Source organism: Rhinolophus sinicus, linkage group LG02, assembly GCF_036562045.2.
Source record: "Rhinolophus sinicus isolate RSC01 linkage group LG02, ASM3656204v1, whole genome shotgun sequence".
In the NCBI taxonomy this organism is placed as follows: domain Eukaryota; kingdom Metazoa; phylum Chordata; class Mammalia; order Chiroptera; family Rhinolophidae; genus Rhinolophus; species Rhinolophus sinicus.
The window spans coordinates 190,580,517-190,594,751 of NC_133752.1; the positions used below are offsets into that span (position 1 = coordinate 190,580,517).

General features: G+C 54.6%; 1 protein-coding gene across 1 annotated transcript in view; it reads right to left on the reverse strand.

The window, feature by feature from the left end:
• MYH9 (myosin heavy chain 9) overlaps positions 1 to 14,235 on the reverse strand; it is an 89,495-nt gene that overhangs the window by 20,486 nt on the left and 54,774 nt on the right. The window contains exons 9-19 of the mRNA XM_019713438.2: positions 13,947 to 14,090; positions 13,105 to 13,200; positions 12,138 to 12,256; positions 10,596 to 10,748; positions 9,453 to 9,626; positions 7,934 to 8,107; positions 5,831 to 5,945; positions 3,356 to 3,549; positions 2,887 to 3,008; positions 1,931 to 2,000; positions 61 to 221 (exon numbers count right to left, since the gene is read on the reverse strand). Coding sequence (XP_019568997.1) covers positions 61 to 221; positions 1,931 to 2,000; positions 2,887 to 3,008; positions 3,356 to 3,549; positions 5,831 to 5,945; positions 7,934 to 8,107; positions 9,453 to 9,626; positions 10,596 to 10,748; positions 12,138 to 12,256; positions 13,105 to 13,200; positions 13,947 to 14,090 — 1,522 coding nt within the window. The remainder of the gene's footprint in view (positions 1 to 60; positions 222 to 1,930; positions 2,001 to 2,886; positions 3,009 to 3,355; positions 3,550 to 5,830; positions 5,946 to 7,933; positions 8,108 to 9,452; positions 9,627 to 10,595; positions 10,749 to 12,137; positions 12,257 to 13,104; positions 13,201 to 13,946; positions 14,091 to 14,235) is intronic.

Sequence of the window (14,235 nt, forward strand, 5' to 3'; positions counted from 1 at the left end):
GCTCGGGAGGCCCTGAGTGCGGGCCAGGCTGGGTGGAGGCTGGCATCTCCAGGAACTCACTTTCTGGCCAGGTAGCCCCTGCAGCAGGCCTGGAACCCGATGATGACGTCAGTGATCTTCAGGTCCCGCTCCTCCTCCAGGTGGGCCAGCACGCCAGCCCGGAAGAAGACCTTGCTCTGGCCGATGCGGTACAGGTTGCTGTCAAGCTCCAAAGCTTTGATCTAGACAGGGGAGAGCAGGCCGTTTGTTGTGTGCCACCCCGCAGCCCTCGACCAACACCAAGAGCCTGCCTTAGCTAGGAAGAGGGGCAGGCAGGTTCCAGCACGAGGCAGGGTGACAAGTCCGAATCGAGGAGAAACACAGGACCTCAGGATTAAAGGGAACTCAAAGGTCCTCCTCTTTCTTCTGCCTCCCACCTCTGCACTCTGTAGTTATGCGCTTCAAACGCCCAGCCACCACCCTCCAGCCAAAGGCAGCTAAGCGTCATTGTCGTCGTCACTGAGAGCAGCACACACTGCAGAGCAGGCCAGGCCCGGAGCAAACACTAATGAGGTGATCCCGGCCTTAACCTCTGAGCCCACGTTTCTTCGGCTATAAAATGGGACTGCTTTAACTGGAAAACGTTAACAAAGCAAATCATACTATAGTAGAGGTCTGGGAAGGCAACGGGAGAGTGCGGAAGTGCCGAGCATAGGCTCAGGCGGCAATGAGCACTGAGTACAGTTCAGCCGCCATTGTGATCGGTGAGAAATTTCAGAACAGTAACGAGGCCCTCCTGTGGAGCCCACCGGCAAGGGTCTGTCAGCCTGGGAGAGAAGGGATTTTAGGACAAGCTCCAAAAAGGTGGAGCCTTGACTAGGGTAAGTGGGATCTGGGGACCCTTGGTGACCATAAATGGCTCTGGCAGTCCTGGATGAGGCCCGGGGAGGAGAAGTGAAAACCAGGAGAGGTGAAGCCAACGTGGGCATCTCCCCTCCCTGCACAATGAGCCCCAGGACGCGTCCCATCTTCCATGCACAGTGGGGAGAGAAGAGGAACTGCCTGTGTCTTAAGGAGGGACACCCTTCACTGGCCAGCAACCAACCAAGTCTCCTAGAGAAAGTGTGGCCCGGACACCAGCGGGAGGCACGCCCCCCGTCCACCATGCCTTCTTTCCCATCAGCTAGTGAGTGTCAGAGAGCAGGGACCTGTGTGTGTCTTCTCCCTCTGTTTTCCTGGCCTCATTCTCCCTATCACTTAATTCAGTGCTTTGCACACAAGTGTTGAATTTTTCTTCCCTTTTCTCTTTCCTCCCACCAGCCTCCCATCCCCCAGCCTATCGTCTCCCCCATCTTCTTTGGAAAAAATGCAGGGAAAAGCAAAAGCAGTGGCTGCTAACGCTGGACCCATCAGAAAGAGGATGGCTACAAAGTAGAAAACGACAGGGCGGGTACAGCCCCCGCTTGGCGGCTGAGCTACCGCGGGGTCTTTCTTCATTAAGCAGAGTTCAGCGCGCTCACTGCCAGTGCGCACTGCTCCAGGGAAGGAGGAAGAGTGAGACGAAAGGCCCGAAAGTGTGGACCCTGGCGGCTTCAGGCCAGTCGCGGTGCTCTGGGCTTGCTGCCCTGGCTGCGAGCTGCCCTGCCAATCACACTGGGTGTGAATATTGGGAAGGTGAGCAAGAAAGTAGGAGAGTGTGCCCCAAAAGGAATGGACTGTCTCACGTCAGAGCTCTGCCACGCCGCAGCTCTCGTCTCCACACCACCCTGGTCCCACGCACCACCCCTCACTGTCCGAGGGCCAAGGGGGCTGCCACTCAGGACACCTGGCAGCATCAGAACCAAAGCAGTGGACAGCCAACAGAGCACGGGCGTCAGCTGACACACAGGGCACCCATCCAGTGGGCGTGCACCAGCCAAACGTCCTCCCACACAGAGGGAGCTCAACTCACCATGAGCACACACGCCTGCTTCCCATCCATGAAGCCCTTAGGGATGGAATTTGGTGTCAGGATCTCATATCTGAGGAAAAAAAGGGAAGCTGGGTCAATTCACCCCTTGCTTCAATTCCACATGGCCGGGAATATACGTGAGAAAGGACCATCCCTACAGTGCAGCAGACGTGGGATTCCTTTCACAAAGCCTAAGGAAATGAGACATTCAGCATATCTCAACCTGCTCTTTTCTTAGGCTGAATGACACCAGGAAGGTTTGGTGTTTTCCAAAAAGCAAATGGAAGCTCACACTGGATTACTTCACTCACTCAGCGGTGAGCTTTAGGTTGGGCTTTCTAACTGCTAACTGCCCAGTATCAGCGTCTGTAACCCCGGAGGGCCACTCTTCCCTGAGGTAACACGGGTAACTGTTATGTTAGTAAACGGGATGGTCCAAGAAATAGAGGCTGAGTCATGATGGCAACTGACACTAACCAGTCCTTAGGCAAATAGGAGCGGCACTCACTAATCTTCCTCTCTGTACACATGGCAAAGAGCTGCAGTGCTCACCACGGTAGTAAAAGTTCAACTGAAGCTTATAGCAAATAAACCACGTGGAAAGCATCGTGAAGTAATGAAAACACCATGAGGTGGGGCAGAGCTGCAGTGTTCTGTGACTTCCATTTCTGTAAAGCGCCTCCAATACCCAAGTCTCTGGCTGATCTTCGGGGAGTTGCTTTTCACAGCTCCTCTAACTATAGCAGGTGGCCCCAGGCCCCGCGCTCACTAAGCGTGAAAGTCAACAAGACGACTTCGCTTCAGTAACAAAAGGGGGGAGTCCCATCTCACGTAGCGGGTGGAGCATGGAAGGAACGTGGGTGGAGCTGGCCAGATGTCCGCGGGACATGGCTGAGGAAACGGCTCCCTCACCGGAGGACCCTGTGCCGAGACAGGCGGGCTGAGGCCCCGCTCACCTCTGGCGAAACTCCTGGAAGACCACCCGGTTGGGGAAGCCCTGCCGGCAGATCCGAATGCCCTCGAGGACCCCATTGCAGCGCAGCTGGTCCAGCACCAGGTGGGGATCCAGTTTGCCAGCCTGGAGGAGAAAACACACGTGTGTGGTCTTGCTTCTGTGCCTAGGAATTCTGTGAGAAAGGCTGGGTGGGTCCCTTTGGACTCAACAGGGCAAAAGCTCCTGGCACTCATTGCAGCCCACAGGCGTTACACCTGCAGGTTCTGGGAGAGGCCATGAGACAGTGTAACCAAGTGGAAATGCGGGCTACAAATGTAGCCTCTCCCAGGAGTGCCTGCAGCCGGCCTGCAGAGGCACTGCACTGAGGGCGCTCTGGGTGCTGTGGGGGAGGAACTGCTGCTGCCGGGGACAGATAAGGGCCGAACGCCGCACGTGTGCCCTGCCCATGCCCAGTGCCCGAGTGGACGCACCTTCTTCTCGTGGTTGGGGATGATACAGCGAACGAAGTTGGGGTTGGTGTTCCTGAGCGTGGCCATGAGCTTGGCCAGCTGCTCCTTGTACAGCTGCCCCACCGTGCGGAACATGCCCTTCCGCGTCTTAAAGGCCCCGGGCAGCGCTGTCTCCGACATGCCGGCCACCTGGTCCAGGCCAATGATGCGATCCACTGCGGACACCAAGGAAGAGCATGTGAATACCCGGCACTCCCGGCGGGGCGGCAGGACAGGAAAGAGACAGACATCGGGACAGAAAAAGACGTGAGACGACGAAACAGCAGGACCCTTTCTGCTTAGAGTCCACACTGTCATCTCCAGATGCTGAGACACTTGACCTTGAGAGCAGGAAGCAGGAAGGGGAAAGGCTGCAAAGCCGCTAAGGCAGGTGTCTCCCGGGGAGCGGTCCTCGGGCTATGTTCACATCATCTATCTTCAGCGCACTTGGGAAGCTCTTATTCCCAAAGAGACACAGAGAAGCTACTGTATTCTGGAACAGTGAGCCTTGCTAGTCCGCCAGCCTGGCTCTGAGGAGGTGTTAAAACTTCTCTTACAGAATCTTGTGGGTCTACGGTCACCGTTAAAAGAAAACCTCGTATCCTGACTTCACACTGCCCTTCCCCTGAGAGCGTGGGGCTAGGAGTCAGAAGGCCAGAGAGCGAAAGCTACTTTGCCATCGTGTCCAGGACTGATGAGCCCCTCTCCTGAGATGCCCCAGGCGGAGCTCTAAGCCAGGGACCCAGAGCAGCACGTGCAGGTGTCAGAGTGTTCAAAAGAACCCCTAACCAACCGTGACTATTTCAGGGTCTGAGGACCCCTCACGCCCTGTGTCTCGCTTTGTCTCCTCACTCACAGGTCTTTATCATCTAAACCAGGGGTGTCAAACTTTTTTCAACGTTTTTTACCAAGGGCCATATGTGGTAAAATACACAAACAGCCAGGCCACTCACTAGAGGTGAAGTACGTATTGCCTCACCTGGTTTATTTAAGTAAACTAAATATATTTTTGGAATTTGCTGCAGGCCAATTAACAATGGATTGCGGAGCCCAGTTGGCCCTGCGGGCGGCAGTTTTGACACCCCTGATCTAAACCAACCTTCCAAGCGCAGCTCACACCCAGAGCAATAAAACGAACTGCTTCCTCCAAGGCAAAAACAAAAAAAAACAAACCCAAAGCAGACAGTGATTTAAGGTCAGTTTTAAGTGGGAGCCGACACTGAATTTGAAGACTTCCACTGCTGGATGTAAAGACTAAGAATTCTGTTGACAGTCTGTTTCCTACTCCTTTGTGGCCCGATCTCGATAACTTATTTGAAGACCGCAAAAAGGACAGATGTTTAAGACAGAAGCTGGGAGTGAGGATGGACCCGATGAACCAATGAAAACAGGGGGCGTTTCTGACCTTCTGCACCCAGGGCCCATTTACAGGCCACCAAAGGTTTCTGGGAGTGGGGGGTGGCTTGTGAAGGGGTCGGCTTGCTGGAAGGAAGGTCAAATGTGCCCCATAATAACTTGGTGCTCGTGTGAGCCTGTCCTGGCCCCTGGAGGCCCAGCCCCCAAGGAGCAGGCGCTTGCTGAATGAACACACCAATGCCATTTTAGCTTTCAGGCGTGCAAGCCCACAGCGTCATGCTAGCACGTAAACCTCATGCAGAGACACCCACAGCCACTGAAGCAGTCAGACGCCGCCTTTAGCAGGTGGAGCTCTGAAGAGGATATGGGTTTTCAAGCAAATGTTTTCCTTTTAAAGTCTATAACGTGAAGTCCCCAAATACCCAAACACAGCCCCTGATTTCCCTGGTTTTCTACAGGAGGGTGCAATGGGCCGACAGGGAGGTGCTTGCCCACAAGCCCGGGGCAGACCAGGAAAGGGGCAGGCAGGCAGGAAGAGCCAGCGGTAAGAAAAACTCAGCAGAAGCGTTTGTCGCACAGCCCTGGATGCACCACACATAAGGGATGCCACCCAGGTGGCCAGTCACCTGGTTCTAGGTGAAGAATGGGAAAGCGTTGATAGAAATAGGCTCTCTGAGTGCTCTGCACCTCTGCAACAGAGAAGTTAAAGCAAAACCCAGGCAGGGAGGAGGAGAAAGTGACAGAAACTGAAAAAGCCACCACCAGCCTACCAAGGAGAGGTGGGAGTACAGACGTATGGGGCCGGGAACCCGGACGGCCAGCCTTCGGGCTGCCTGTGACTTCCCATGTGTAGAAAGCGCTGTGGCTTGTCTGTGGCCAACAAAGCCGAGAAGCTCTGGCTACACGCACGCTCAAGGACACTCAAGGCAGCCTCACCCCTTCGGGTTGAGGAGACACAGTCGTGGGAGCGACAGCAGATGGAAATCCCCCAGCCTGTGTCAGGTGGAGACAGGCCCCTTGTTTTGTGGCCTGGCCGCTGCAAAGTGGAGAGAGGCCCAGCCACAGCCACAGGGAGACCAGGGCGGAGGGCAAAGGGCGTACCATCCTTCCACAGCTCTGAGACGAACTTGTCCGAGGACTGGTGCAGAAGCGTGGCGATGTTGTCATTCAGGGGATCCATGTTTTTCATCAGCCACTCGTCGGCTTTGTAATCCACCTGCAAGAGCCAGAATCCCAAATCACAGGCTGCACTGGGGACACAAGCGCTCACAGCCTCTCGGAGGACAAGCTGACCCCACAGGCGGAGAAGTTAAAAAACACAAACACCTCAAGACCCAGGTTTCCATCCCTAAGAAGGAAGTGACGAGTGACGGGCAATGGAGTGGCAAAATGATGTCCTCTGTGGTGTGACGTCGACAGCAAAACATTTAAAACAGTGCAAATGCCCAGCAAACAGGGGACTAAGAAAATTACGGGCCAGCTACACAATAGAACGCTGTTGTTTTTTCGGTAATATGAACGTAAAGAAAAAAACCTAGAAAGACATACACCGAAACGTGATTGATATTTCTTTCTAATAACAGGACAAGTAATTTTTGCTCTGTCTTTTCAGGATGGCTGTTTTCTCTAGTGGGCATGTATTATTTTTATTGCGAAGACCCCAGAACAATACAAACAGAGTGGCAGGTGCCCTGGCCTCCATCTAACGCTCACCACGCCCCAGAGGGAACTGCTGTTCTCTGGCCAGTGGTCCTCACGAGCCCTGCTATCAATGACAACATACATGCCATCGGCTTTTTTTCCTAGAAGCAGAGTTACCTCCTGGGAGACGACAGAGCCCCAGAGCTGGTATCCTGGCCACTGGGGCACAGCCAGGGTGCTTGTCCTTCCAGCTGCCGCAGCACAGCCCAGGTGTGGATACGCACAGCCACTTCATCGTCCAGACCCCCCCCACCATGGGCTTCAGCTATGCCCTGTCTTTTGTCTTGTAAACAGCACTGCAGTCAAAGCCCTCGTGAGGTCTCTGCGCATGTGCGTCTCTAACACAGGTAGAAGTGCAGATGTAGGCTCAGAGAGCATCACCTTAGGTAACTATAGAAACAGGGGTTTCCGTTTGTTTGTTTAATGGGTAGTTTATAATCAAGAGTTGCTTCAGGAGCACTAGGAACCAGAGGAGCGCAGTAGGAGGCCAGGCAGTGTGGGGCCACATGCAGGAGCAGCGGGCGCCGACCACGTGTGGCTCGGCCCGTCTGATCACACGTTCATGTCGTAATCATGTATGTTAGATACTTCATGCAAGGAGAACAGCTTGCTGAGAAAACCAGCTTTAGTCTAAGCGTGGACCTCTCCAGACTCAGGCTGCGCCTGCTCAGGTAGGTGTAAGCCCCAGTACCAAGCAAACTGAAAGACGTGTGCCAGTTGGGTGTGAGGGGGTTCTGCTCTTTCGTGGCTGGGTAGCCTCGGCACTAACAAAGCTGTTACCTATGATGGTGGCTCTCAAGCAGGGCAACTGTGCCACCCCACCCCTACCCCCCACCACGAGAGCTATTTGGCCACATCTAGAGACACTTCTGGCTGTCACACTAGGGACGGTGCTACTGACCACGCGTGGGTAGAAGCCAGGATGCTGCTGAACATCCTTCAGCGCACACGACAGTCCCCGACAATCAAGACCAGTGGGCCCATGACGTCGTAGTGTGGGGGTGGCCGGGCCCCGCCTAGAGCACTGGCCTATGCCCAGCACTGGGCGCTGAACGCTAACTGAACACACGTAATCTTGTACAGAGTGGTCACCCCCATTTTCTACATGAGGCAATTAAGGCTCAGCGAGGTTAAGTAACTAGCCCAAATTCACACAGTGGCAGGGCTGTAATTCAAACTCCAGAGCCTGTGCCTTTAACACACATCTCACTGCTGTACCTGGAAAATGAACCTAATAACAATGCAAACATTATACCTGTCTGAGTACCTAACAGGATTGCTGCAAGTTTCTAATGAGATGGAATGGGTGATGCTGCTTTGCAAGGAGGGAGAGTTGTGTGAATGCTGACGATCGCCACCTGGCACCTTCTCAGATGAGCCCCTTGAGCAAAAACACTTCACCTCTATCCCCAGCCCTGGGGCTGCCCGGCCCACAGTCTTCCCATCGTCTCCACGTCTCCCAAGAAGGTGCAGCTGGTACCTTCCTGTGTGTGCTGTCCTCACCTTGCCAGCATAGTGCATGATGCAGAAATCCGCTTTGTCCTTCAGCTGCTTGGGCTTCTGGAACTTGGGGTGAGTGCCCTGCTCCTGCACCACCTTCTCCACAAAACTCTTGTCGGTGGCTTTGGGGAACCAGCACTCCTCATCCAGCAGGGCCAGGATGCCAGGGGGGCCTGCCTGGGGGAAGCACAGCACCGCACAGGTGAGCGTCACCCGGGAACCCCACCTGCGCCCTCACAAAGCCAAAGCCTGGCTTTCAGAACCCCCAGAATCTCACCAGAAGGTGGGTGGCACTTCCCCCACCACCACCAAAAACAGAAAGCACTCAATTTAAGATTCTAGTTAAAAAGAAACTTCTGGGGTCTAGGCTGTGGCCAACACACCTTAACCCAATGATCCGTCACATAGTTCTCCAACGTTAGAGCTCTGAGATCACCTTCTGGGCTGCATGGGCCATGTAGACCCCCCCAACTCATGTGCCCTCAACAAGCGTCCCTGCCCCTTGAATCACTCTGTGACACCACCCCACACACACTGTGTCTGCACAACTATGTGGTGACATGTGACACTTAGGACAACCCCTCGAGGAAAAGAGTGTGGCAGGTTCCCCAGAGCCTTCTGCACACTGAGTTTATAAGACAAGAAAGCAGCCTCAGACATCGTGGAGGCTGGCTGACAAGACTCAAAGCCATACGGCTTCTTGTTCATTGGAAAACTCGATTGATTAAATCAAACTCATCACAAAAGTAAACTGTTTCATGTTAGTATCATGGATCCTTCAACACCGCCCCCCAACCCTGAGCAGTACTTTAAAAATGCACGAACTTCTTCCTGGGCCTTCTGATCAAGTAGCATTTCAGTGTCACTCCTGTGTACACATTCCCAAACAGCCCAGGATTCTGGGAAAATGTGAGTTCAGTGCATTTAACTCTAATCAAGGAGTAACCCAGAAACAGCTCGGGTTCCAAGAGAGCATAGCCCCCCAAAACTACAGCGCAAACAGGTGACCCAAACAGCACCTGGCAAGAGCTTTCAATACGAACAGATGGAAAAGGGGAAGGGCTTTCTCGCTACCACCATCCACCACCAGCCTTCTGTGGGCCAGAGGCCCGGGTGCTGTGCTGGTCCTAAGGGAGGGCGGACTGTACTTCAGCACGTGCCCCAGGAACACCGTTCAACACCCCAGGTCCTCCACACAATCCCACGCTACAGCGAGAGCCTGTGGGGCTTGGATCTCACTACACAAAAGCTTGCCTGTTTCTTCGGGACAAAGAAAGGCTTGTTGAGCCCACCCCTCAGGTAGATGCTGGGTACTATTCGGGGACTGCAGACCGGATACCCACAGGCACCAGCCACATCCCCACCTGGTCAGCAGCTGCCGGAGGCTCCCAGGCACCAGATCTAAGCCCCAGGACTTATCTCTCCAGGTGGCACCGACAGGGGAGGAGCTAGACACCCACAAGCACCATGGAGCGGGAAGTGAGGAGAGGGCCCCGGAAGGGAGAGCAGGACCGGCTCTTACTGGCTTCTCAATGAGGTCGATGCAGGGCTGCAGGTCCAGGCCAAAGTCGATGAAGTTCCACTCGATGCCCTCACGCTGGTACTCCTCTTGCTCCAGGATGAACATGGTGTGGTTGAAGAGCTGCTGCAGCTTCTCGTTGGTGTAGTTGATGCAGAGCTGCTCGAAGGAGTTCAGCTACAAGGAGAGCGAACAACGTCAGGGAGATGCCCGAGGCCACACCCCCCACCCTGGGGAAGGAGTGGACCCCAGATTCAGGAAGGACCTCCTGGGGCACCTGGATGCTGCCGCCCCCCACCCCGGCCCCCTCCTGGGGCATCTGGCTGGTTAGGGGCCTTCCCTTATCACACCAGCAGCGGGGTACTTTCTGGGCCCATGGACCTCTTTAGCAGCCAGTAAAGCCCTTCTCAGAATAATGTTTTAAAATGCATAAAACAGATTACAAAGGAAAGATGTTGAACTATAATATCAAAATACTGAGAGAGAGTGATACATTGTGCTTCTTTATTAACAAGCACGAGCTATGGACTTAGTAACTTGCAAAATTTTGAAGTAAGGATGAGCATAAATGATGTCACAACATCTCTGCCACCACCCCAACATGATATGAAAACCTCTGATTCCTCCTGGGGACACATCACAAGCACCACTAGTGCAACAGTGGTTTGCGTTGTTTGCTCAATTCAATGAGAGGCAAGTGAAAAAATAATTTTTCCCTCACCCAAGTTCATGGTTTGCCTGGAAAACTACCACGGACACCCCCCACCCCCGCACCCCCAGGTTCAGAACCACTGATTCACCATAATGGTCAGTGTTTCCTACGAGAGCGCAAAGTCTCTATGCCGTCTTGTCCCAACCCTCAGGACATCTTTGCTGGAAGAATAAATGCACAGAAAGCACCTGCACAGGACGCCACCCAGAGCATCATCTAACCAAGTCCACTCTCTCCAGCATTTCTGGGTGGCAATGGGCACACTTGTTTAAGCTTAAAATACGCCCAGCAATGTCTCCTGTCTCCGTGCAAGGAAGGAGGTGGACAGCTCGAGCTGCTGTGGGACCACCGGAAAGGATTCACGACAGGGAGCAGGCAGACCAGCGGCTGCGGAGGCGGCGAGGGGGACATGAGGACAGGAGGGAGGCGCTCACATCAAAGATCTCGAAGCCGGCGATGTCCAGGATCCCGATGAAGGAGGCCCCCTGCCGCTTGGTCTTGTCCAGGGCCTTGTTGATGCGAAGCACCAGCCAGCGGAACATGCGCTCGTACGTGGCCTTGGCCAAAGCCTCAATGGCGAAGTCGGCCTGCGGGGAGGGACCCAGAGGGCGCAGTGTCAGACACAAGGAGCCCTTCAACCTGTACCCTTTGCTGGTCATGTCCCCTGGGGGGCCCTGCCCCAGAGAATCAGCCCTAAAGATGGAAGAAAAGCTTCGTGCACAAATACGTTCACTGCGATGTTATTTAAGGTGATGAAAAGCTGAAACCTAAAGAGCCAACAATTCGGGCAGAGTAGACATAGACAGACATTTGCAAAGACCTTTTTAAAATAAATGGAGACCTAGTGCAGTATCTACAGAAGAAATGACAAGACGCCTGAGATTTGCTTCAAGTCATGCAGTGGGGGGTGGGGGTAGGTAAGGTCAGCGACGAGAGCCGAGACTGGCCATGAGCTAGTCACCCTGGGAGCTGCCTGTGTGACGAGCACGTGGCACTCGCTACACCTACCTCTCTACTTTTTTTGCAAATGTTCAACAGGTTCCATAATAAAAAGCCAGGGTGACACCAAAGTTTAAAAAAAAGAAAGAAAAGCCTGTGCAGGAAATAAAAGGCTGCCCAATAGTTGCCCGTGGGTTAGGACTAGGTATGGCACTTTTCTTCCCTTCTCTGGACTTCTCCGTATTTTCCAAATCTTAAGTGTTGAGTGCAGCTTTTTCATAAGGAAAAAAATAAAGGTTCTTTAACTATTAGGGAAATGAACAGTTGGTAATAATTATGCACGCTGTCTTTCAAAAACAATGTTCTTGGCTTTGGTGGGATAGCCCTGCAGAGAATCACCTGCGGGATGTCAGCAAAGCAGCACGAGGAAAGGAGGACACCCTTGGAAATAGGACTGATCAACCTGAACTTGAAAGTGCTTTTGAGAGACGGGAGTAGCACCTTAAAAACACCCATCGCCACGAGAGAAACTAGAAACCACCAACAGAGGGGAACAGTGGCCGCGGCCTGGAGGGACCTCAGCTGCCGGGGGAGGCGGGCACATTTGCGCAGCGCAGCTGAGGGAAATGCTCCTGCTCGTCTCTCACCACGGGCAGCAAGACAGCAGGTGGCGGAGACACAGCTGCTTGGCATGGGCCTCGAGGATGGCGGGTGCCGCCGCCCCCCTGGCACAGGACGAGTCGTGCTATAGAAACACAAGTTCTCTCTTTACACCAGACAGGACGGGGCCTAGACCTTGCCAACCAATCAGTCTAAACATCACCTCAATGCCGAGAGGCCCAGTGCAGCCTAAAGAGGCCCTACCTAGGGACGGCCCTTCCTGGGTGAGTGGCCTGGGCCTTGTTACGGAACTTCTCAGGGTCAGCTTCACGTTCTTAATGAGGTGACCACCACGTTGCTCTCCGAGCTGCTGTGAGGACTGAATGAGGGGCCCTCGCGACAGTGCCTGACACGTGCCGCCCGTCGGGGGTGCGTACCTGCTCCTTAGTCTGTGCCTTCTGGACGTAGTCCCGTCCCACCTTGATGCGCGGGGTGAGGATGCCTCTGGTGAAATCGGTCACGTTGATACCCAACAGGTGGGACACCTTTTGGGCAGCTAATATTTTTCAAACAGTAAGGAAGGAAGGGATAAAAAGTTTTAATTAAACCTAAGAGAACAAGTTTCTCTGCTCAACCTGGGAAGGGAGAAGAAACGTGTGCTGGTAACCGAGCCATCATTTCCAGGACAACTGACTCGGAAGCTTCCTGCACAGGGCAGACACCCAGCTCGCCCCTTCGACCCAACGGCCATGTGCAGGCCAGGGGCAAGGCAGAGGGACATGTCCTGAGGGGCCCAGCACTGCTTCTCCTGCACAGCCCTGGCTACATCCGCCGGACTGCAAGTGGGTCCTACCCACGGGTAGGACCGAGAGGAGGCGGCCCCACCAGGCGCCAGTGCGAGGGGACGGCACAGCACACGTCCCACAGAAGTATCTTTTAATCCACACACCCACCCATTAAATTTTTTGAAAAGCCACAAAGAAGGGCACATTACAGCTGATGACTTCCATGGAGTCATATGCAGCAAGCCAGAGGAACAGCCGTGGCCGAGGCACATGCGGGGACGAGTGTTTCAGGGTCCTACTGTGCTCACAGGTAAGGTGTGCACTGACTGAGCACGAGCGACAGCAGAAATCATTGACTAACAGACAATGGTTTGGTCTCAGGAATGAATGAAGGAAGGAAGGAAACCTGGTCCCTCTGGTCACAGCTTTTCTAACTCATTCTGCTGCTTGCTCTATGAAGAAGTGGCACGCTCACGTGTGTTTCACAGAAGGTACCAAGTGACAGCCAGCCATAAACACCACAACACTAGAGAGTACAATTGGGGACTCCTACCAGACGTCCGAGCCCATCCCGACCCAGGCACCTGCCCCGTCCTTCAGGCGGGGCCCACGGGGTTACCTGTGTTGTCAGGCATGGAGGCCTGGTCGGTGTTGCGCTCCTTCTTGAAAGCGATGTTGCCGAGTTGAAGAACCCCGGAGATGACCCGCAGCAAGCCTAGGGGTGCCAGCAAACGGGGCTCAGAACAGGCAGGGGTGACGAAGCCCGGAGCAGGGCCTCGGTCTAGTCCACGTGGAGGGCCCCCCACCTCCCTGCCGGGAGGCTCTGTCCCCAGGCCTCCGGCAGACCTCGGCTCGGGCAGCCCTGTGCTCAGATACCGGCTCCGTTAATACTCCTGACTCTTCTAACACTGGACAGAGGACGTGCCTCTATAGCCCAGGCACAGGCTTGTTTGATAGTTTTCCCGCAACACCGCCAAACAACATCCATTTACATATTGCCTGTGGCCGAGCAAAGGTGACTCCAACCCAAATGTACTCTCCCCAACTTTCTAAGACAAAGGCTCAAGGCCCCTGCACTCTCCATCTAGGGAAATGGGAAGATACAGGCAGGTTCCACACGTTATTGAATCCAGGCCTCGCTGAGGCGAAGACCCCAGTCCCCGCCCCTTCCACACTCTGCCAAGACAGGGCAGGATATTCCACTTCCAGCAGACGGCAGGTACTGCAGCCGTGGGCCCCGGCCCTGGGCAGTAGGCACCTGTCCTTCCTTCCCCTCTGCCCAAACGCCTGTGGTACCACAGGGAACAAATAACCCTGAAATTCCAGCCTGGGTCCTATCTCCCACACACTCAAGGCCTTCCTCCCGGCCCCAGGGCTCCCCAAAAGTCAGAGCCAGCAGGAAGCTCTCCCAGGCCTGCCGGCTGCTGTGGTCCCCTCAGCCACAGGAGGGCCAGCCCGTACCGATCTGCTCGTCCTCTGGGATGCTCATGATCCTCATGGCCTCCATGGTCTCCTGGAACAAGTCCTTGTCCTGCTGCCCGGGGATGGTGACGTGCCCGTTGGACAGGAAGCGGTATTTGTTGTACGGCTCCAACAGGAGGTCAGCTGTGAGGGCGGAGGGCAAGGGCGAGTCAGCGCAGTGCTGCAACCTGAGGTTCTAGTTAACACTGAAACACTGGAGCTTTGGGAGGCCGGGCGGCGCCCCTAAGCCCGAGATACCCCAGGAACTGCGGAGTAGCCAGGAACGCTG